The 24299-nt window shown below is 43.0% G+C and overlaps 1 protein-coding gene across 4 annotated transcripts in view; it reads right to left on the bottom strand.

Annotated features, from left to right (window-relative positions):
- Nucleotides 1-13608: 13608 nt before the first annotated feature.
- CHID1 (chitinase domain containing 1) overlaps nt 13609-24299 on the bottom strand; it is an 896926-nt gene continuing 886235 nt past the window's right edge. For all 4 annotated transcript variants that reach the window (XM_068261168.1, XM_068261169.1, XM_068261166.1 and 1 more), the window contains one exon: nt 13609-14041. In XM_068261168.1, the coding sequence (XP_068117269.1) occupies nt 13943-14041 (99 nt within the window). In that variant the 3' untranslated portion in view covers nt 13609-13942. The remainder of the gene's footprint in view (nt 14042-24299) is intronic.

The following is a 24299-nucleotide window of genomic DNA, read 5'->3' as shown; positions in this document are numbered from 1 at the left end:
GTATAAATTCCTCTGGGTTGGAGGAGATGTGTTTATTCAGTGGGCTGACAGGCGTATTAAACGTTTGTGAGGTGTGTTTGAGATGCATTTCATCTGACAAACTCCTCACACTGCACTATGATCAATGCTTTCAGGCCTCATTATTCCTGCTAACCTTCAGTTTGTACACAGAGCAGAATCCGATCTTCAACCTGCCCTGTATACACACAGAATGCTAAAAAGAGAGCCTGGCTTAGTGGGCTTAGTGTTTGTGTGCGGGCATAAATGTATAAATATATATGCGGGTGTGTGTGCAAGCTTTGGCAACATGCCACAGTACAGACATTTAGCATGGTGCAGTCATGTGTTTTTTTATTCACTTTAAAACACTATTAGACTAAACTGATCACTCATAGCTTGTAGGGCCCTTTTCCATTGCTGCTTGCGCAAGCAGCAATTTCCACTAGCTTTGATTGCGCTGTTTACCTGTCGGTAACGAAGAGTGATCATGGCGAGAATTGCGTGAGCCGACGATTGCGTGCAGGCATAGCCGGCCTTTGACCTGAGCGACTGGAGCGTTCCCAGCCTGTCGGCTCCTGACGGCAAAACCGGAAGTGGCTGCCGGCGGGGACAGGAGGATCGGAGGGATGCGGCGAGGGCACCGGACAGCTGCAGGGGGCTATTGGACGCCCCAGGTGAGTAAAACATTTTTTTTTTTTTTACTTAAAGTTCGCTTTAAGCACAGTGTGCATGGCTGCAGTTAGGGGAAGTATGGTCAGTCCTAGAAGCAGGGAGATGTAATTTACACTGCTCTGCTGCACTACTCTGTAAATGGAGGGGGGAAAGGGAGGAGTGGGAGAGGAGTAGATTCCCCCACAATCCCTGTTAATATGCCCACCACATCAACTCTTTCCCTCCAAAAAGTTTCAATTAAAATTTGCTGCATACTGCTGTACAAAAAGCAATACAGATAAATGTATACCATTATCACTTTACACCAATCTTCACCACACCACCACTCTGTGCCAGCTGTCGCTTACCAGACAATGTACCACCAAAGTGATTGCATTTTGCTTGTTGGTGGTTGTGGCACGCTTCCTGAAGGCTTCTATCCAAACCTATTGGCCCCTTTTTCATTCAAGAGCTTCCTGACCTTTCATATTCAAATATGTCAGAAGATGTTGTCCTTATCTACCTCCAATAAAACAAATAGGTTAGTGTAAATCCTTTTAATTCTAAATGTACAGTATGTCACAAATTGCACAAATCCCCAATTCTGCACATCCCACATTCCCAAAAGTGCTTCTGCCGATGCCCTCCAATTGTATACACTCTTCTCCTCTCACTCTGTGTCTTTTTCCTGTGACATCTTGTGTGCAAGCTCCGCCCACACGATTGAAACTATTTCCATGAGTAATCCATATGGTTCCATTTTAAGAATCAATTTCATTCCTAGTTTGGCTATTTCCCTTTGATTATTGCAACTTCTACAATTTAGGTATAAGTTTTTCCACCCTGCAAAATTTGAGCACCTCAGGGTCTTCCTTGTGCTTGACTGCAAAATGTTTATAGATTTTAGGGTTCCTATACTGTTACTATGGTATATAGTCTCTACAAAGGCCTCAATTCACTAAGCTTTATCAAACAGTTTATCGAATGTTTGATAATTTACCTCAGAAGTAAAATCTAATTTTGAATCCACTAAGGTGTTATAGATTTACTGAACGTTTTATCGATAAAACATTAGATAAATGTATAATACTTTAGTGAATTTAAAATTAGATTTTACTCATGAGGTAAATTATCAAACGTTCAATAAAGTGTTCGATAAAGTTTAGTGAATTGAGGCCAAAGTGTACTGAGGCTGCTAAGTAGTTCTCCCTATTTATTGAAGACCTCACAGAGACTATGGATAATACAAAAATGCATAATACAATACAAAATACAAAAACAATACAAAATGAGAAAAAAAAACCTAAGAATTGCAGCAGCAATCTATACCAGCAAAAGAAAGCACTATTAGTGGGCGGAAATGAGGTAAAATTAATTTGGGTGCCAAGTTGTATGGCCAAAGAAACCGTAAAAGCTGCGGAATGGTACAAAATGACCTAGGGAGTATAAACCTCTGGTCCTCAAGAGGTTAAAACACAAAGAACTTTAATTAAAACTGCACCAGTGTTGTCCAACTTGGGCCCAGGTGTGTGTGTGCATGTGTGTGGGCCAACAAAGCTTACAATGTCTAGTTTCTCCAAGCACAATTTGCATATGCAGCTATGTAATTCTTGGGATCACCTTCAGTATGTTAGGCCATCCTGAACTCCCATAATGCAGTGCAACGTCTTCCATGGCACAAGATGATGGTTAAGTATAAACAGTATCTGTACCATTTGCAGAGGTCATCTAGCATAACTTGGTATTTGAAGCAATATCATATTATTTGTGCTATTATTTATCACAAGACAGTGCCCATTTTCACATTAAACACATTATTACATAGGAATCAATTTGGGATTGGATGGGTTAAACACCTTAGGCATTTGGACCGTAGAAAATGATAGCTCAGCAACAGAAGGAAAAGGAAATGAAAGCCTTACAAGGACACTGGCAGGGAGAATTATGACCTAAATGAACTATCAATCCTAACTGGGCCAGCCAGTACAAATTACACTACGTGCCATGCATGTGTGAGTGTGCAGTGAGTAGAGCCTATCTGAACACAGTTACTAGGCACTGGCTCTTTGTGTGTATTTCTGTTTTGATAATAGCAGTAGCAGTTTTTTCAGCAATACGTTAAATCCCATTCTAGGCACAAATCTTTTCTTACATCTTCTCTAGCACACTTTTAAAGTTTTTTTTCTTTGCCTAGAAGTTCCTTGATTATCTGACGTGTAAGGGCCCGTTTCCACTAGTGCGGTGCGATTCCGTTGCAGAAAACAAAAAAATGAATTCACATGCGGATGCGAATGCCTACGCGTTTGTATGTGAATTTTAACGCAAAAACACGTTAAAATTCGCATCTGTTCAGAAGTATGCGAATTTAACCTTGACAGTGGCTGTGTGTTTTCACATTGTTTTTTTTAAGCAAAAACGTTTGCGAATTTGCATGGAAAATTCGCATAGCAAAAACGCAGGCGAATTTCCTATCAAATACATTACAGGCGAATCGCACACTAGCCTTGCGGTGTGCAAATTCTGATGGCTGTGCTGTGCAGATTTTTTCTGCACAGTCCACCGCACAGACTTCCTGACAAGTGGAAACAGGCCCATTGATTTTTATTGGTTATGCGAATCTGCATGCAGAAAACGCATGCAGATTCGCTCTAGTGGAAACGGGCCCTAATACACTAATACATTGCTTATAAAATCCCTCCTTAAGAGCTCTGTCAGGCAGAAAGCCGCAAGTAATCACAGCAGGATTATCCACTAGGCAACCTAGGCAAGTGCTTGGGGGCCTAGTAAATGGGTATCAAGGGGCCCATCTGCCACCTTCTCTGACCCCTGTCCACTTCAGCTTACCAAAAGGACCACAAGGGGGCCCCATTTCTACTACATTGCCTAGGGCCCCCATTACATCTTAATCCATCTCTGCTAAGTCATACACTGTGCTATAGACTGCAGTATTCTCAACCGCATTGCAGTGTAAACAGCAAGATGATGCAATCAAAAAAGCAGCAGTAGTCCGACCCACAGAGCTCGCATGCTAAATCATCCAAGTGGTATAGAGTAGGTTCTTGACAAACAACAGAGAACCGCTTGAGAACAGCCCCACTTAAAAACAATGGGTCTGTTCTGCAGATATTACATGTGAATAAAGGCCCATACACACGTCGGATTTCCGTGGACGGGTTGTTTGAACGTCCCGTCGTTCAGTCATTTGCCCGCTAAATCGGGCGTGTGTACAGACTGTTGTTCGCTTGATAAGAGTGAGTTTGAGCGATCCGCCCGTCGAACTCACTCTTATCAAGCGAACGACAGTCTTTACACACGCTCGATTTAGCGGGCGAACGACTGAACGACGGGACGTTCAAACAACCCGTCCACGGAAATCCGACGTGTGTATGGGCCTTAATGCTCACTGCTGACCTTTGCTGTGTCACAGTTGTACTCAGAGCAGTGGGAGGGGCATGCAGAGGATGGCAGAGAGAGTGCAGCTTTTATATAGGCTGCTGTGGAGGAGTCTTCTTCAGAAACAATAAGCTGGTGTGATACACTCATGCATCTTTTAGGGAAACATTATCAGAAATGCACTATACTTCTTTATTGAACAGAGAGCAATTTGGGTGTTGTAATTGCACATGCGTCTATATTAAAAAGGTGCGTGAGAATGTGGGCATCGGATATTACTGATAGTAGAACATCTGTAATTTTATCAATATCGTACTAGAGAATATGGGTGTCAGATATTACTGATAGTAGACTACTGTATCTTATACTGCACCTGTACTTCTGGTGCCCACGTTAACCTTTTGGCACATGGCTATTCTACAGTTTACCAGCTGACTGGCGGTGACCAAATTACCTGCTTCGGTTCCCCATAACGTATAATCAGTGGACAGAACAGTAAGGTTGCGGCTAATACTTTCTCGTATTTGCCATCCTCATACCTTAGTTCAAACACACTATTAACTACTGGCCGATCTCATACAAACCCACACCCAGGTTGTAGGCTTAACAGTTTTCTGACGTATACTCAGCTGCCTGGCACCCACACTGCTAAAATGACAGTGGTCCTGCCACTGGATAAAGTGACAGTCCCACGTCTGCACATACCCCCAGGTGGCTACTAACTGGCCAGGCCAGCTGAATCATTAACATTTACAGAGTATGAATTTTTACCTGTCTTTACCTGTTCTATCTCTATGTAAAAGCCATATCCACCTGGACGGCTCTTGGAACACTATGCCAAAGCAGTGGATGGGTTAAGATGCAGCATATTTCCCTGGATCAGGTTATAGTAGGTACAGACTAATGGATGTGTCTATGATATACGCGTTTGCTATCTCTAGTCTGATGTGTCTTGTCAATCTTTCAGCTCTCTTGTGGTCTACAGATCACATTCATTTTGTCTATGAAAAAAAGAATAGGATATCTACTGCAAACAGAACTGACATTCCATGCGATTCCAAAGTGTACAGCATCTGACTAATACATCCGGTACACACATATTACACAACTGTAGAATCATTTAAAGCTCTTGCTTTGGGGAATTTATTATAATTTGAAATGTGTAAAATTTTAAGCATTGCACAGTGCTGTCCACAGAGCGTTAAGGTGCCCATACACTCGTCAGATTGGCAGCAGATAGATAAGAAATGTATCTGATGATCTATCTGATGTGTTTTTAGAACATTTTTTACCAGGATAGAATTCCAATAGATTTCAGTTTGAAATCTATTGAAATTCGATCTGATGGCATTTTTTTGCCATCAGATTTCCATTAAGGCCAATGGAAAGTGATAAGCAATCTCATCAGATCGACCTAAATTTTCCACCCTGCCAGTTCGATGGAAATCCATCGAAATCGGCCATCGATCGGTCGATTGGCCAACCGATTCGATCGGGATCGATCGGTCGGCCAGAAAATCGGCTGAGTGTATGGGCCCCTTTAGTATCTCAACATCTGGGGAGAAAGTGGGTGAGGCCAACTAATTTGCTCTGTACTGGGCAGGTAGTACCCAATCTCCTGGCAGCTGCATGGTTTCTGAAGGGTTCACTGCTTCCTATGACTGACATTTTACAAAATGAATTTCTCTGAAACAACTTGTGGGAAATATGAAAATTGCATGAGCCTACTTTCAAACAAACGGAATAAGAGTTTACTGAACACTAGCAGATCTAATAATGTAGTATATAGAGCTAGCCAAATGCTATTGGATATTTTAATCTATTGCACACATTATTCATTAAAAATATGCAAGTCATGATAATGTATTTCTAGACCTCTTATCTCTGGTCTAAACAATTCTCTTGAGGGCCTGTTTGCATGAGTCTCTCGGAATTGCGATTTCCCTTTGTCAGACACGTAATATATTTCAATGGCATTCATTTGACCTGGGTTTTCTTTTTTTGTGTGTTTTGCAATTTTTCTGCATTTTTAAATCATGTTGTAGTGTTACTTTTTTTCAGTGTGCAAATGATATTTAATGCAAGTCAAAAGAAAATGCAGAAACAAATCGCATTTGTTTTGTGGAAATTGTATCTGATTTTGAAGTCAACTACAGTCTCATATACATTAACTTCACTGGTATGCATAAAGCAATTGCAATCCCCCCAAAATTGCATCAAAAATGCACACAAAACGCAAAACCACAGATGAAAGAAAAAACAAAGGTCAAAGCCTATGGCTTCCACAGTGCCCAGTATCTTTACATTTTTGCGGTGAGTTTGTGATGGGTGGGTGGGAAGAGTTAAGGTTAGGTATTGGAGAGGGAGGTTTCAGTTATTTGTTGCTTCAGGGTGTGAGGGTGTGTGTGTGTGTGTGTGTGTGTGTGTGTGTGTGTGTGTGTGTGTGTGTGTGTGTGTGTGTGTGTGTGTGTGTGTGTGTGTGTGTGTGTGTGTGTGTGTGTGTGAGGGTGTGTGTGTGTGAGGGTGTGTGTGTGTGTGTGTGTGTGTGTGTGTGTGTGTGTGTGTGTGTGTGTGTGTGTGTGTGTGTGTGTGTGTAGGGGGGGTGTTCAAGGTTATGCGTGGGGAGGGGGGGGGGGGGCTTTTAATGTTCGGTGGTCAGTGTGGGTCCTTTTTAAGAGTTTTAAGAGTTAAGGGTAGGTGAATAGGTTTAAGGTGCGTACACACGCCTGACTGCAGGCAACCACGGGTCCATCGTCACCTCCCGCTGGGTGGGCGTACCAGCGACAGTCCGGCGTGTGTACAGTCTGTCTGCAGACTGATACGGCTGTTTCTGAGCGATCCGCCCGGTGGATCGCTCAGAAACAGCCGTATCAGTCCGCCGACAGACTGTACACACGCCGGACTGTCTGCTGAAAACCCGCCCAGCGGGAGGTGACGACGGACCCGTCGTTGCTTGCAGTCAGGCGTGTGTACGCACCTTTAGGCATTCTTTCCCTACGTTTTTATTGCCAATATTAAAATAGTATAAATCAGCCTGCTTGCCTGTTATCCTACTCCTGATGATTTTCATCTGGTCTATCAGTGATAATTACATCCCACAGATCATCTCCAGATAGCTGCATTTCCATTTTAAACCTCCATAACTGATAATTTGTGTTATTCAACTTTGTCACTTCTAATCTATGTTCCGGACCCCTAGCTTTGTCTGCTTATGCTCTTTACTTATCTGTAGATACAGTACCTTAAGGAGATTCCCCGTAGCTTCACTGGATCACTGTTGGGTATTCGTCTGGGCTGTCTGGAGTTTTGCAATCTGTGCCTCTGAGTCTGGTATCCATCACCTGATGACTGGGCCCATATCCTGATGGAGCAGAGTGGTAGGTACACACATATAGGCTCCAGGTATAACAAGTTACATCTCTTAAAGAGGGGCCTGAACACTTGCACAAGACGGAAGGAAAAAAGAAAGAAATGCACCCGGTATATATTTAGAGAGTTTAGCCTGTCTAATTACCCCTTATCTGTGACTAATTACAACTGTAATTTTATCTCTCAGCTGTGGCAACTGGCTGCCTTGGCAGAACTGCTAATTTGTAAACACAATATGTTAACCCTATGTCTTCTTCCTTGGAAGCAGGAAGTAGACACGCTGCCGATTTTTTAGCAGGATTTGTATCAGCTGTAACAAAGAAATGTTTTTTATTTAAAGGTTATTACGCTGTTGCTTATCTATTAAAGAAGAGAGGAGGTTCTGAGTTCAGGTCGGCTTTAACTAAAGAAAACAAATAGAGATAAATCACCCACAACCATCAGGCCCGTTTCTAGGGCCGTGCGGCCGCCCTGAGCGGTGAGGAAAGGGGGGCGCCGTGATGGAGGGGGAGCTGCAGCGGCGGGGGAGGGTGGCCCTACCTCTCCTGGGCCGCCCTCCATGCTCCCCCTCCGCTGCAGACTGCAGAGTGAGTGCAGGGAAGTGCTGTATAGAGCAGCAACTCACCTCCCTGGCTCCAATCGCCGATAACTTGCCGCTGGTCTCCTGCTCTGCATAGCCGTGGTATACACACTATAATTCTTGTTTAGCAGGAAGTAGAGTTTCTATAAGCGGCTATGCAGAGGTCGAGACCATTATGGGGGGGCACCTACCTATCTTACCTATATTGCGAGTACCTACCTATCTAATCATTACTGGGGGCAGCTACCTATCTAACCTGTACTGGGGGCTTCTACCTATCTAGCCTATACTGGGGGCACCTACCTATCTAACCTATACTGGCAGCACCTTCCTCTGTAACCTATACTGGGGACAGCTACTTATCTAACCTATACTGGCAGCACCTACCGATCTAACCAGTACTGGGGGCACCTACCTATCCAACTTATACTGGAGGCACCTACCTATCTAACCTACACTGGGGGCACCTACCTATCTAACCTGTACCTGGGGCTTCTACCGATCTAGCCTATACTGGGGGCATCTACCTATCCAACTTATACTGGGGGCACCTACCCATCTGACCTATACTGGGGGCACCTACCTATCTAACCTATGCTGGGGGCAACTATTCTGGCTACCTATATTGGAGCCACCCACCTAACTAACCTGTACTGGGGGCATCTACCCATCTAACCTATACTGGGGGAAATTATACTGTGGCACCTATTCCTGGCTACCTATACTGGGGGGGGGGGGTGGGGGGGCAAGGAGGCTGCATTGCACTTTTTTTGAATTTTTTTGTTTTGTTTCATGTAGCTACCTGAGTGGTAGCTACATAAAACACCACTAGTGGGCGCATGTGCCCCTCTATTCCGATCGCCGCCGGCAACAAAAGTAAACAGAAGATTGCGTATAGAACGCGATCTCCTGTTTGGCTTCTCTTGTTGCCATGGCTACGATCGGAATGACGTCATGGACGTCAGCCGACGTCTTGACGTCAGACCCATCCGATCCAGCCCTTTGCGTTGCCCGGGACTGATTGGTCCGGGCTGCGCAGGCCTCTGGCGGGGGGGGGGCTCTCTTCCGCCACGATCGAACTGGACACGCAGCTAGCAAAGTGCTAGCTGTGCGTACAGCTTTTTACAGAACAGAAATCGCCCCACCAGGGGCTGAGATATCCTCCGCGGTGGCTTACCCCGAGCTCAGCTCGGGGTTACCGCTAAGGAGGTTAAAAGGTACTTTTAGTTAGTTAGCAAGGTACTAATCAAGTAAATGAACCCTTTCTGCAATTAATGATTTTTGTGGATCCCTTGCTTATATAAGATGTACACTTGGATCAGAGAAAAATGTACTATGGATCACTTCCCTATGTAGCTCTGAAATTCTTACCATTTGATTGGTCCATCTCCTCATGGGAGATTCTCAAAACTGATTTTATTTTCAAACATTTTAAATTAATGGCAATTGTACAGTCCAGTTGTCAGAAAGGTATACTGCAAGTAGACGCAGGCTTGTAGACATCTTTGTATAGATCCTTGCCAGGCAGTGCTTTTAAAAGAATATGAGACTACCCATGAGGAGATTGACTCATCCAAAACCAGTCGGTAAGAGGTTCAGAGCTGTCAGATTAATAATACCTACTGTAAGTGACAACTACATATGTATTTCATCATAGTCAATCAATTATATCAGGACACAGAATACTTTGTTTTTTCTTTTATTAATTTGCATAATCTCAAGGTTCATACTCAAGGAATAAAGAAACACACCTTCCCTTTAAAGGACTGGCAATAATTGTAGTCCACACATAGAAAATAACACTCCCCTGTCCCAAATCAAAGTTACAGCATCATCCATTTGAAAAAAAATATGAACTGTTCCATTAACAGTGCACTTTACTCTTGCTTGTTACATATTAAGCTCAGCTTTTCCCTATAGTAGCTGCTAAATTCTTCAAAGAAGGCGCTTATGTGAACTTACAGCTTGGAGGCTATAGTTATGCTAAGAAGCTGGACAGCTGCCTGTAACATTTGATGATTCAGAAATTTAAAGAGAACCTGAAGTGAAGAAAAAGTTAGAGACTTACTTCAGTAGGAAGCCTTTGCATGGACCAGAGACTTACCCAAACCTCCTACAGCCCATCAATCCAGCACAGGGTCCCTTTAAACCTATTCAACAAAAGCTTCTCAAATTGATTCCTCCTCCTGGCCGTGGTCCACGCAAGCCCAGAAGAGTAAATGAATGGGAGAAAAAGCCACACACAAGCAGCTATATGCAAGCAGCCTTACTCAGCATGCGCAGTCAGGATGTCTGTCCACGGCCAGCAGTCGGGCCAGACAATGGGATTCTGTGCATGGGGTCAGTGGGCTCTAGGATCTAGATAGCAATCCAGAGGCTTCCAGTTATTGAGATAAGCATCTCCCCCCTCTCCCTTTTCCCTACAGGTTTTATCTGCTGGATCAGGGCTGTCCAACTCCAGTCCTCAAGGGTCAAGGTCCTCACAGGTTTGCCACAGCTCAAATTAAGGTGTGGTTCATCAAGTAGAACCCATTTCTCCATTTATCTGCCCATCCAAAACACCATATGGCCTTTGAGGCTGGGAGTTGGACAGCTCTGTGCTGGATTAATAACTTTTCCATAACATTTACTATAAAAGTAACAGATCACTGTCAACCAAGCATTCCCAAGTGGCACTAATGCCAATAATATGAGGAAACTGCCAGACAATGTGAGCAAAGCTGTAGGTAAAGGCAATTCTACACATGCAATAATCAGACATCTGTTTTGATAGAAAACAAAAATCAGCAGACCAGGTTTTTGGTAGATAGCAGTGTTTGTTAATAACATTCTAGAAGCAGTACAGTGTTGTACCATGTTAGCCATAAATAAAAGCAAGAAGGTTTGGAATCAGGATGATACAATTTATTGGCTAACTTAGAGGTAAATACAAAGTAAGCTTTCGGCTAATAAGCCTTCTTCAGACTTTGTTCCTGTATTAAAGCAAATTAACAAGATGTAAAAACACACCTTATATAAACTGGACATTCAAAAGGAGAAAAATTATTTTGCAGACATAAATACATATCATATATGCCTTAATTAGAACTTCAGGAGGGTCTCACAGGGATGCTAGCTAATTTATGACAAAAAGATAAGACCCCTTGTTTGCAAAATTTGTCATAAACTAGCTAGCATTCCTGTGAGACCCTCCAGAAATTGTAACTAAGGCATCTGATGACATTTATTTATGTTTGCAAAATAATGTTTCTACTCTGAATGTCCAGTGTATATATGCTGTGTGTTTTTACATCTTTTTAATATACAAGAACAAATTCTGAAGAAGGCTTATTACCTAAAAGCTATCATCCTCATTCAAAACATCTTGCTTCAACAACATTCACAATACAAAAACAAAAATATTCCTGGTAAATTAGGTGGATATTGTATTGCATATTGAGGTGGACATTGATATTGCAGGGAATGTCAGCAGAGTAAATAAATGTCAATGTCTCTGCGTCAAAGCCCAAGTTCCTGCTTTACCAAGACTGTAATGCAACTGCAAATAACTTCCTTAATTATCCATCTGGGCATCTGAAAACAGCCATTGTGTGACTGGTTCCCACTCATAGCTAAAGGAGCAGCATATCCTACTTCTGCATTGACATGCCAAACATTTCTGAGGCGATGGGGAGCAGGTTAGCACATGGCTTGGAAAAAGAAACCCAAGTGATCATGTGCCAACAGTTTTCAGAAGCTCACATGGATAAGAAAGGTGAACACAGTTGGGCTTTAAATACAATCACACATTTTTCTTATAATCCTGTTACACTTAAAGGGATACTGTAGGGGGGTCGGGGGGAAATGAGTTGAAGTTATGGGGGGCTTCTAATTGTCCCCCGCAGACATCCTGTGTTGGCGCAGCCACTCACCGATGCTCCGGCCCCGCCTCCGGTTCACTTCTGGAATTTCAGACTTTAAAGTCTGAAAACCACTGCGCCTGCGTTGCCGTGTCCTCGATCCCGCTGATGTCACCAAGAGCGCACTGCGCAGGCCCAGTATGGTCTGTGTCTGCGCAGTACACTCCTGGTGACATCAGCGGGAGTGAGGACATGGCAACGCAGGCGCAGTGGTTTTCTGACTTTAAAGTCAGAGATTCCAGAAGTGAACTGGAGGCGGGGCCGGAGCATCGGTGAGTCACTGCGCCAACACAGGATGTCTGCGGGGGACCATTAGAAGCCCTGGGTAAGTTCAACTCATTTTCCCCCGACCCCCCTACAGTATCCCTTTAAGACGTCTCAGGAAAATAAGAACAAACAAAAACACCAAGCTCTGCACATAAGGTATTTGCACAAATATTAATTTGCCCCTTCCAAACCACTTAAGGAGTTTTTGAAGACTCATTGGTGGTGTCTCTCTCAGTAACTGTGACATAATATTTCACTATCCATTTCACTATAATATGGCATGGACCACACGTCGCCTCATATGATAATGTCCAGGCCTAGTGCACAGGTAACCGTCACAAGTGTGTGCAGCACTGACTTTCAGAACATAAGGCTACTTTCCCACTGTGCTCGGCATGCGTCTTGCGAGATGCGATGCTGGCACAGCTGTCCAGCATCTCGCAGCCGAATCCCTCTAGCCACGCTATGCATGGCCATCGGGATTAGGACAGGTGACGCGAGATTATGCTGCAGGACGTCAGATTTTTCCCCGCCCATGAATTCGGATGCTTCCTATTGACTTCAGTAGGCTGCCAAATATCATCTGAATTTGTGGGCGGGGAATCGGCCCGGATTCACAGCAGTGGAAACCTAGCCTAACTGTGAAGGGAGGGAGGGTCTCCTGGGGTGGCAGAAAAGGCAAGTAAATGTTTGTGCTGGCACTTTATCATGTAGTTTTTTTAAAAAATTACCGGTTCACATTGGGTGAACCTGTTTTATATGTAAGTATTCTAACTTGTCTAGGTTAATGCATTACAGATGCCTGGTGGTAGAGCATGCACTTTTAGTTGTTGGTGAGTGTCCTGTAAGCTACAAAACACACTACAATATAGCAATACCATGAAAGTCATAATCAGGCTGGACTTAATCAGCCCGACTGTGTTGTTGAAGTCCTCTCATCCCGACCCTTATTTGTTCATTACCCCATTCATGTACCCAGACTCCCCTGTTCCATGTACAATAGCGCACCCCTTTGATGTACAGACCCCCATGTACAACAGCCCTCCTGTAAGCAGCAGCAACCCCCACTTGTGTGCAGCAACCCATGCCACATGCAACAGTTCCCACTTCCATGTGAAGTTCTCAGTGAGCCCTCTAATAGGTGCAGCGTTCCTTTTACATTTACATCTCTTTCATGTCTACAGCCTCCTTCCTTTATGTGCACTTCCCCTACATGTTCAGCAGCCCTAGCAGAGACCCTGCCCTAGTCATAATTAGAGGTAATCTCCTAAGCTCGAATATCACTACTGCTCACTAACAACAGCCATTACACTTATAGGAAAAGGCGAGCCTCAGGACACTCACAGAAGACTAAAAGTGTATGTAGATATATATATATATATATATATATATATATATATATATATATATATATATATATATATATATATATATATATATATAGCATTGCATTGCTTTAGAACATCCATATCAGCAATCAGTTAGCTTTAGGGATGGCTGGCCACGAAGAGTAATTATTAAATAAAAAAATCATCACATATTTCAAAATTTCTGCCAACAACATGTCTACAGAAAGAAAGCTAAATCATTGACGACAGAAGAAAGTAAAAAATTAAACATCGTGTCATCTCAAGTCTGGAAATCCCTTTGTAGCCATTAACTGGAAAAGTTTGTGAATAGCATTATGAATTATTGTACTTCCATCTTCTCTGCCACCTGCGATTCAGTGTTTTACAAGTCCACTGAGAACTCTTTATGTGAATCATAATCTGCCACCTTCAAATCATAATAGGTCATAGAAATAGTCCAGGCCTTGTCCCAGCTCCCAAATGGCTATACCTGTCCCCAGCTCCCGTGCAAGCTCCAGCCGTACCTGTATGGACTGATACACAGAAACAGACAATGAGAAGAACATTTAGAAAACAAGGACAAGTCAAAATGATGATCCAAAAGAAAACAATTTAGAAATGTAAGTATCAAAACCATCCTGCCCACACACGTCACGCAGTATCCCAGCAGTAGCACATGCAACTCACTGCATTTAAGTGGTTATGAAATCAGCAATGTACTGAGATGGGTTGCTACTATACTAAATTTAATGTGTACAATATTAAAGCCACACTCACAGTCACAGTCACCATTGTGTTAACTTAGACAGCAGTTAAGCTCACACGTCAGTTACAGTGAAGCATATAGTCAAGCATACAGTAAATGAAAAGTATGTTTCATTTTTACTGTTAAAGTGCATATTTAGCGGTACTGCAGTGCATTACGATGCTGCAACCAGTTATACCGTATACATTTTCAAGCAATTTTTGCACAAATCCAGGTGGAGAACCCGTCATTCTGTGTTTGAGGTGTACCTGAGCACTCTTGGTGGATTCGAGTGCGTACTGGTTGACTCCCTGGCAGGTGCGTAGCAATAGGGGTTGCAGAGGTTGCGACCGCATCGGGGCCCTTGGGCCAGAGGGGCCCCGAAGGGCCCTCCCTCAACTACAGTATTAGCTTTCTATTGGTCCTGTGGTCATAATTATAACTTCTATAGATGCCTTGAATAGTAGTAATCATTAACAAGCTGTTCCCCATCCCTTTCTTACATCTCTGACACTGTAGTTGCCATTAGCAGGTTTTGGTACGCCATATCAATTGTTATGTATAGAGTGCTTGGGGGGCCCCACTGTAAAACTTGCATCGGGGCCCACAGCTCCTTAGCTACGCCACTGCGAGTCCCTGGTGTTGAATTTCGGCGGTTGAACCCGGGGACTACTGCTATTTGTTTCTGGATTGCGATTGAATCCTTTGCCCCACGAGTTCCTGCTTTATATCTTAAACATATTACGATGTCACAAGAGGATGTGTCATCTGATGTAAAGCCACATCTTGAATACCATAGCTTTTCAGATGGAGAGACTTGCTATTTTAGCCTTGGGAGGCTCAGTTCGCCACACGTTCACCTCGGAGGTTGCTGATCCAATCGAAAGTTTGAGGAAACAAATCGAGGATTTATCTTTGAAAGAAGTCAATCTGTCACTACATGTGTCTACTCTAACCCAATACTTGAGAGTGGAAGATTTCCTAGAGGGTTAAGAGTGACACTAACCCCTATATTTTCCAAAGATGATGCAGAATTTATTAAAAAAGTGGTATGGTATTTTAAATAAATGTTCTATGGACTTGATGTACCTGACTATCCAGCATTTGCTTCCCTAGATTGATGGATTAAAAACTGAGATTGACAAACTTAAAAATGAACTGATGTTGAAAGATGCATATGAATATGCTCAGTTTAAAGTCACCCTGGATGAACTAATCAAAGAAACTAAAGAAAACACTCTTAAAACAAAGGTTCAGAAATTCCACAGGGATGCACAGGACTACGCAGCTAATCAGGTCTACACCTGGAGCCTGATCAGGAGAGCTCAACGACGTGTGAACAGGGCTTTTTGGAGACCGGCTGGAGGACCCCAGAGCCTCACAGCTGACACGGATTCTGAGCAGGAGCAACTAGAGGGCGCTGGAAGTTTTTTTCAGGCAGGCGCCTCCGCAGACACAGGAGGAGGAGGAGAAACCGGCGTCTTTAGGAACGTCTACGCTGCGCTCCAGAGCGGTTCCCAATTAGAAACAGGGGAAACAGAGGACAGAGAGGTGCCCCAGAAGCGCGCACGCCTGCACGACCACCGTCAGAACGGATAGCTAGGAGTCAGCGCCAGCAGCATCTGTGAAAGTGAGTATTGCTGCAGCACTCACACATGCTATGGGGCGATCACAGGGGGAACTGACAAGTACTGCCACAAACACGGCCGCAGCCTCGGCGACCAGACAGCTGGTGCAAGTGACAGTCTGGTAATTAATATCACTGATATAACTTTTGATGCAAACGAAATGGCTGTTTTAAATCGTGGCTTAGGTTTTGTCCCATGTTTTTACCAAGATGTTTTTGATATCTAAGTGGACATGTATAGATTTGTGAGGAAACTCAAGTGGAAACCGTGGCATTACTTGAAGGAGCCTGTCAATAGTTTTTTTTTTTTTTGTTATACTGTTTTTATTAAGTTTTAAAGAAAAAACAACAATCAAAAGGAATTTCAGGAGGATCAATGGACACAGTTCAAAGGTCAAGTAAAACATATGGATGAGCAATATTATGTTTACAGGCGGTACAGTCATCTCATAGTTGGATTATAGGCGGAGGGATCCTTATGTTGTTACTTGACAAAAGGGTAAAGACAACAAGCTTAGTATATCTACTTTCTTATAATCCCAGAAAAATCAAACAGTTGAAGTATCTGAGTAGACCTGCGTCCAGAGTAGTATTAAGTTGTAATTAAGAAGAGCAGTTAGAAAGGTATATGTAGGAGTAGTGAGGAAAGGAAAGGGGTAAAGAGAGATAACCAGGTATAGAGCAGGAGTAGAAAAAAATAGTGGTCCTGTGTATGGAGTTGCATAGTTTCACAAAGGTTAGCCAATACTTTTGAGAGGAATGGACAGCTTGGGCAAGTAGGTAGGTAGGTAAAGGTCTAATGTTGGTAGGTTAAGGAAGACAATTTTATGTGGTCAAGGGGGGTGATACATAGGTGATGTATAGGGCCATGAATTCCAGATTTTATGAAAATTGCGTTCATTGTCCCTGAGTGAGGCTGCAAGTTGCTCCATGGACCTAGTCCAGTTGACTTTGAGAATGACTTCAGAGATGTTTGGAGGGACAATGTTTTTCCAGGCTGAGGCAATAGTTAGTCTAGAGGCAGTTAGTATATGGGTGATTAGGCGATTCACATGTCTATTCACTTCTGGGATTGGTTTACCTAGTATCATATATAGAGGGTCTATTGGGACTGTAACACCAGTTGTGGAGATAATGAGTTCCTGAACTCCATTCCAAAAAGGGAGTAGACAGGGGCAGTTCCAGAATATGTGTTCTAAAGTGCCTTTGTTATTACAGCCTCTCCAACACAAATCTGATGTATCCGGGTACATTTTTGATAATTTTTCAGGGGTGAGGTACCAGCGGTAAATAATTTTTTAAATATTCTCCTTAATTTGTGTGCACATGGAAGAATGTTTGGCATTTTCCCAAATCTCTTCCCAGTCTTCCATAGATATCACTGTAGAAAGTGAGGTTGACCATTTTGTCATGTAATGGTGGTCTGGTATCCAGGATCCCGATTTGGTAATGAGTAGTGTATAGATTTGGGAGATTAGGCCCTTCTGGTATCCCCCCTGACCACATAGTCGTTCAAATGGTGAAGATATGAGTGTTAAGACAGGCTCATGTATAATGGAGCGTATAAAATGCTTAATTTGGTTGTAACCCATAATTAATTGAGGTGTGAAGGGTATTTTATCCTCAGGTTCTGGTATAGATTTTTCCTGTAAGAGGGTGTATCCAGTTGTTGAGGTTAAAATAGCCCATTTTGAACCAGGTGGCCATAAAGAATTCGGAAAGGCCCGGTTTAACCACTTGCCGACCAGGGGAATTTTCACTGATCGGTGCTGCGTGGGCTCTACAGCCCGCAGCACCGATCAGGAGTGCGGCAGGGCGATCAGACTACCCCCCTTTTTTCCCCACTAGGGGGATGTCCTGCTGGGGGGGTCTGATCGCCGCCGGCCATTAGTGGGTAGCGGGGGGGGGCTCCTCAAAGCCCCCCTCCGCAGCGTTTTGTGCGCTCCCTCCCTCCCCTTACCTCCCTCTCCCTTCCTGGGCTGCGCAGGACGGATATCCGTCCTGCGCATTGTGGGATAGGCTTCAGCCTATCATATGCCGGCGATCCCCGGCCAATCAGAGGCCGGGGATCGCCGATCTGCCTTACGGCGCTGCTGCGCAGCAGCGCCGTATCATGTAAACAGCGGGGATTTCTTCCCCGCCTGTTTACATTTTGCCGGCGAGCCACTATCGGCAGCTCTCCGGCTGTTCACGCAGACACCCTCCGTGAACTGACATGGAAAGGCCGCTCGATCGAGCGGCCGTTTCCATGGTAACCCGCAGACGACCAGTTTACGCCAATCGGCGTTAGCTGGTCGTCAAGAGGTTAAAACCAGGATTCCCCAATATTGGACATAATGGTGAGGGGGAGGACTTCAACTTGGCCATATTGGCCGTAATACGCCATATGTGTAGGGTAAATTTGATAGTAGGTAACATTTGCTGTTGGGGGAGTTTTAGAGTGGAGTGAGACCAGATTAAAGATGCTAGTGAAATTGGTAGCAAACTGGTAGCTTCTATGAGACCCCATTTTGTGTAGACTTTTAGACTAGACCACTCAGGAAGTTGTCTTAAGTGTGCGGCATAATAGTAGGAACGTAGATGTGGGAGCCCAAGTCTGCCTTGTTCTCTAGGGGAGAGAAGTACGGTCCTGTGGACTCTTGGTCTTTTATGATTCCATACAAATTTACAGAAGGCCGATTGTAGAATTTTGAATTGGGAGGATGGTACTAGGACTGGTAGGGTTTCAAATAGGTATAAGAGGCGAGGTAGAATATTTATCTTTAGGGCATATATTCGGCCTAGCCAGGAAATCTTATATGCTGTCCACTTGTGTAAATCCTAAAGGATCTTTTGTATAAGAGATGGGAAGTTATGTTTATATATAGTATTATACGTGGGGGTTAGAAAGATTCCTAGGTATTTTATAGAGTGGGCTTGCCATTTATAGGGAAAACTTGATTTCAGGGAGATGAGAAGGTCAGGAGTAATTTTTATTGGTAGGGCTTCAGTTTTCTCCTGATTTAATTTGAAACCAGATAAAGATTCGTAGAGGGCTAAAGTAACATGCAGGGCTGGAAGAGTGTGTTATAATTTAAGTAGGCCTCAGTTATTTGGACTGAGTTAGTCAAAAAGGCTTGGAGTGCAGATCGGCCCTTTAAGGGGATTTTCTCTGAGAGAGAAAATCTGCAGTTCTGTCAGCAGAACTAGAACATACCAAGAAGCTGTTCTAGTACAAGGCCGCAGGTCTCCCTGACCGGCGCATGTACCGCCACTAGAACAATAAACATCAGCCATGTTATGTAAATATCCACATTCCTGCATATTGGTCAGAAGCCTCATTGATTATTAATCAAGTAGGTGTGTATGATGACACCACGAGTGGGTCCACCAATAGTCTGATCTAGGGGGTGGCGAAGATGATGTCATATTTAACTCTTTCCTAGTCAGTATTAAAGGCTGAGGGAGCTATGGGAGCTCATTCTGCTCTTTACTTTCGCAATAGCTCGCAAGGCTGACTGGGACCTCTAAGTATGTTCTTCCTTTCTGTAATCTGATATAATGTATGCTGTACATAGGTAGTCTAGATGTAACATAGAGTAGATACAAGAAGTCCTGGGTACCTTCAGCAGGAAGGTACTCACGCAGCTGTAACGCAACATGGAAGTCTGCTTTGCCAGGAGATGATAAACTGTATCTATCTGTATTTCTGTTACTTGAATAAATAACGTAAACATTGAAGAAGCCTGAGGAAGTCTATCTCCTACTTGCTGTGTGGAGAGTCAAGTGATCTCACAGTCTGTGAGACGTAACTGTAAGAAGTTACTGGTGTCGAAGCAAGGTGATATAAGAACAGTTTATAACAGAGAGGTGAGAGGGTCGACGATGATCAATAGGATATCATCTGCGAATAAGGATATTTTGTGTTCGTGTTTGCCTTGAATAACCCCCTTGATATTAATGTTTTGCCTAATGGCTGAGGCTAGTGGCTCTATACTCAGAGCGAATAAGAGAGGGGAGAGGGGGCATCCCTGCCGTGTGCCGTTGTGTATATTGAAAGGCGAGTAGGGGGCGAAGGGGAGCTTAACTGAAGCTGTTGGTGAGGAGTAGAGGAAGTTGATTAGGTGGAGAAAAGGGCCTGTAAAGCCTTGGTGATCAAGGACTTTAAGTAGGAAGGGCCAATGTAAACGGTCGAAGGCCTTCTCTGCATCTAAACTTAAGAGCAGAGAAGGTCTGTTGGATCTGCCCATCAGTGATATTAGATCAATGGCCTTCCTGGTGTTGTCTCCCGCTTGGCGACCCATAATAAAGCCTACCTGGTCATTATTTATGAGTCTAATTAATATGGGGTTAAGGCGATTGGCTATTGTTTTCGTGATGATTTTTAGATCTGAGTTGAGGAGGGAAATTGGCCGGTAGCTTTGGGGTATCTGGGGGTCCTTGCCTTCTCTAGGAATAACAGTGATGAGAGATTTAAGAATAGAATTCGGGGGATTCTCACCTTTCATGATTTTGTTAGCTAGTTTTACTAGGGGTGGGATAAGAGCTGATTGGAAGTGTTTGTAGTAGGAGTATGGCAGACCATCTGGTCCTGGTGATTTGGATGATGGTAGTTTTTTGAGGACCTCTAATAATTCAGTTGAGGTTATAGGGGCATTGAGGGTGGCTCGATCTTCATCTGTTAGTTTAGGGAGGTGAAGCTGTTCTAGAAAGGATGATACTTTCTCTGAGTACTGTGGGTTTCCAGAAGGGTTGGGTAGGTTGTATAATCATTCATAAAAGGAGGTGAAGATGTTAGCTATTTTAGTTGGGTTGTAATGTGTGACGAGCTTGTCAATAGTTTAAACATGAACGTTTCAAGTGATGATGTTGAAATTCCTGCACGCTTGAAAGAGTGTTGTGTGACGGAACCTCCTATTGAGAATGCCACACTGGATGTATTTGAGACCACTGTTATACATATGTTATATGAGAACTGGGGCAGCAGTAGATTCAAGTCCATGCATAACATTTCACTGAAAGAGAGGGAAGCTCTTCAAAGACTGCAAAATGACAATACCATCACTTTTAAAAAAAAGCTGATAAAGGGGATCCATGGTTGCACAGAAAACTGATGTGCATGTGATGGAATTGCGTAAGATGGTGGAGGATGTAGATACCTATAGACACTTACCGGGGGATCCCTCGTGTTTCATTAAGAGGGAAATTGACACCTTTTTGGGGGCCTTTGAGAGGGGCCAAATTTCCAGCAAATTGAAATCCGCTTTAACTAAAGAACAGTATAGAATACCAGTAATGTACACCTTGCTGAGAGTGCATAAGGATGCTACACACCCCCCTGGTCGCCCATAGTTTCAGCATCCAATTCACTGCTGGAACCATTGGGAATTTACATCGACAGCCTCCTCCAACCCATTGTAAAGAACAATGAATTTTGTTTACAGGATACCACCCACTTTCTCAATCGTTTGGATGGGATAGATATATGTAATGTGAGATATTTAGTGAGTCTCAATGTGGTCAGTCTATATACCAACATACCACATGCTGAAGCGATGGAATGCATTGGAAAGTCACTAAAAGCGGATGTTCGTTATAACCGGAACGTATCTTTTATCATGGGACTGTTGGATTTATGTTTGAGGTCCAATTATTTTAGGGTGCAGCATGATTTCTTACTTAAAATTAGGGGAGTTCCAATGGGGGCCCCCTATGCCCCAACACTAGTCAACATCTTCATGAGTGTTTGCGAAACTGTATATATTTTGAATAATAATCTTTACAGTGAATTTGGTTTTGGCTATTGCCGCTTTATAGATGACCTGTTCTTTTGCTGTTATGGTCCTGAAAATGCACTGCTTGAGTTTTTTTGAACAGTTGACTCAATGCCATGATACTATAACGTTTACACTGGAATTCCACTTTTACTGTTAAAGTGCATATTTAGCGGTATTGCAGTGCATTACGATGCTGCAACCAGTTATACCGTATCCCGCCGCACTGTGAATGTCACATAGGTGGTGCAGTGTGGTAAGCCGCGTTACAAAGCGACTGTTACGCCGCACCACTGTGAACATGGCCTTAAAGCTAAAAATTAAGTATCTTCTTTTTCGAAATTGTGGCCATTTAATGCTAAGAGTGGCCATTTAATGCTAAGCCTATCTGCAGCTTAACCAGTTCACCCCCAAGGGTTTTTACCCTAACGGACCAGAGCAATTTTCGCATGTCAGTACTCCTCCATTTTATTCCCTAATAACTTTATTACTACTTATCACAAGAAAATGATCTATACCTCGTTTTTTTCGCCACCAATTAGGCTTTCTGTGGGTAGTACATTTTGCTAAGAATTATTTTATTCTAAATGTGTTTTAAGGGAAAAATAAGAAAATAATGGAAAAAAAATCATTATTTCTCAGTTTTCGGCCTCTATAGTTTTAAAATTAAACGTTCTCCTGTGGATAAAACAGACACATTTTATTTGCCCAGTTGTCACGATTATTAAACCATTTAAATCATGTCCCTATCGCAATGTACAGCGACAATGTATTATTTTGAAATATAGGTGTTATTTTTCTGTTTTGTTTGTCTTTTGTCTGGTCCACAATTACAAGCCCCTATGTAAAGTAAAAGTAATTTCCCATCATAAAATATAGATTAAAAAGCTGAGCCCCTAAGGCAGCTATTTATTTTTGAGGTTTTTTTTGTTTTTATTTTGTTTTTAATTTGGGAGGGGTGGGGGGGTTAGGGGGGGGGGCATTGGTAATGAAAGTTATTCATTGTATTAGTGTTGGCTAAGTATGTATGTGTCTGTAGGTGTAATTTTACTTTTTGGCCACAAGATGGCACTGGTGAGCATTTTCCCGATATAGGAAATGTTCGCTTTTTTTTTTTTTGTACATTTAAATACTTTGTGACGGCTTCCTGTTTTATGAATGGATGCAGCCGCTGTTCGCGGTCACGTCCATTCACTCCAGGCATTGTGATTGGGTAGAGGATCGCTCGGTCCTCTTCCCCAATCCCTCAACGCGGAAACCCGGCGAAAACGGCGGCGGGTTGCGGCGCGCACACGTGCGGAGCAGCGGCGGGAACGCGCGACGTATTAAAACTAACAGGGTATTAAAATTAACAGGGTAATGCATGACGTTTTAATACGATACAATGCTGTTAAATGGTTAAAGGAATGCTATCACAAAAAAAGTTTAAAATGTAAATCCTTTATCTTACACCTATAGTGCTAGCTAAATGTAGACCGCGGCACTTTGATTTATAAATGCGGCCTAGAGAAGGACACCTTTTTCACCTTTTTTTAAATGTGGCGCTCTGCAGCTAATTTGTTCTCGATATATATCATTAGTTTTCTCCATGACATATGGGATGCCCTGTGTCGGTAGATCCTAAGTAATGTTTGTTAAACATTCTCCCTGTGACTATTACTAGTTAATCTACTAAGACTTTTCTTTATGTGTCCTTAAACCTTGCTTGTAAATTATATGCTAAACTAGTAGACCCAAGCCTGTTTAAAAACAGGCTCTCGGTCTGGTTTTCTTTTTAACCTTTGCATGTGCGCGCACCCGCCTCACCCCCACCTCACTTGCGCACCTGCCGCTTTTGCACGCGCACGCACCCACCCATCCGCCCCGGCTCACTGGCCCCATCCTCCAGTCCCAACTGCTGTACGGGTCCGTGCTGCACACATGAGCAGTAGCAAAAGGCACAGACCCAGCTAAACAGGGACACAGGGGTTTTATTATAGAGGATTCTGGATCCAGCCTTTAGGTTCTTCAATTGAAGATTGGATCAGACTAGTAAACAAGACTCTCCCATACCACGAGGCAATATACCAGTCTAGAGGTGTTCATCATAGATTCAATAAGATTTGGTCTTAATGGCAGCAGTCCTTGTACACTAAATTATAGACTACACATTTTAGATATAGAATGGTTCATAGTTCATTGCTAATTCTTCAGACATTAGACTTTAATTTGAGACACACAGGTTATGTTAGGGGGTTGTTTTGGGTTGTTCACATTGCTAGTTCCTGAAACTTCACCAAAAGTTATTCTGATAACATGTCGGGTTTATTTTTCTCTTATACTGTCCATTGGTTTCTTGTGGATAACTATGTGATGCTTACCATTGGGTTCCTCTCTATTTTTTGTTTCTTCAATCTTCCTTTAATATGTTATATTGCTGATATTTTGTACATATTTTCTGCAGGTTTTTTTTCTGCAGTGTTGTAAAATTAAGATGACATGCCCAATAACTCTGATGTGTTAAGCAAAAAACTCAAAAAAGTAAAATCCTTGTATATGCATACACATGAGAGGTACATTTGTACCAGAGTAAGATTATCTATAAATTATTTTAGGGTTAGAAGGAACAAGTAAAAGGGTACAGATTTAGCCCCTGAAAAAAAACAAAACAGTGAAACATGCCTGGA

Source organism: Hyperolius riggenbachi, chromosome 11, assembly GCF_040937935.1.
Source record: "Hyperolius riggenbachi isolate aHypRig1 chromosome 11, aHypRig1.pri, whole genome shotgun sequence".
NCBI classification, from domain to species: Eukaryota; Metazoa; Chordata; class Amphibia; order Anura; family Hyperoliidae; genus Hyperolius; species Hyperolius riggenbachi.
The sequence above is the reverse complement of the archived record's forward strand: the minus strand, read 5'-3'. Positions and strand labels throughout refer to the sequence as shown.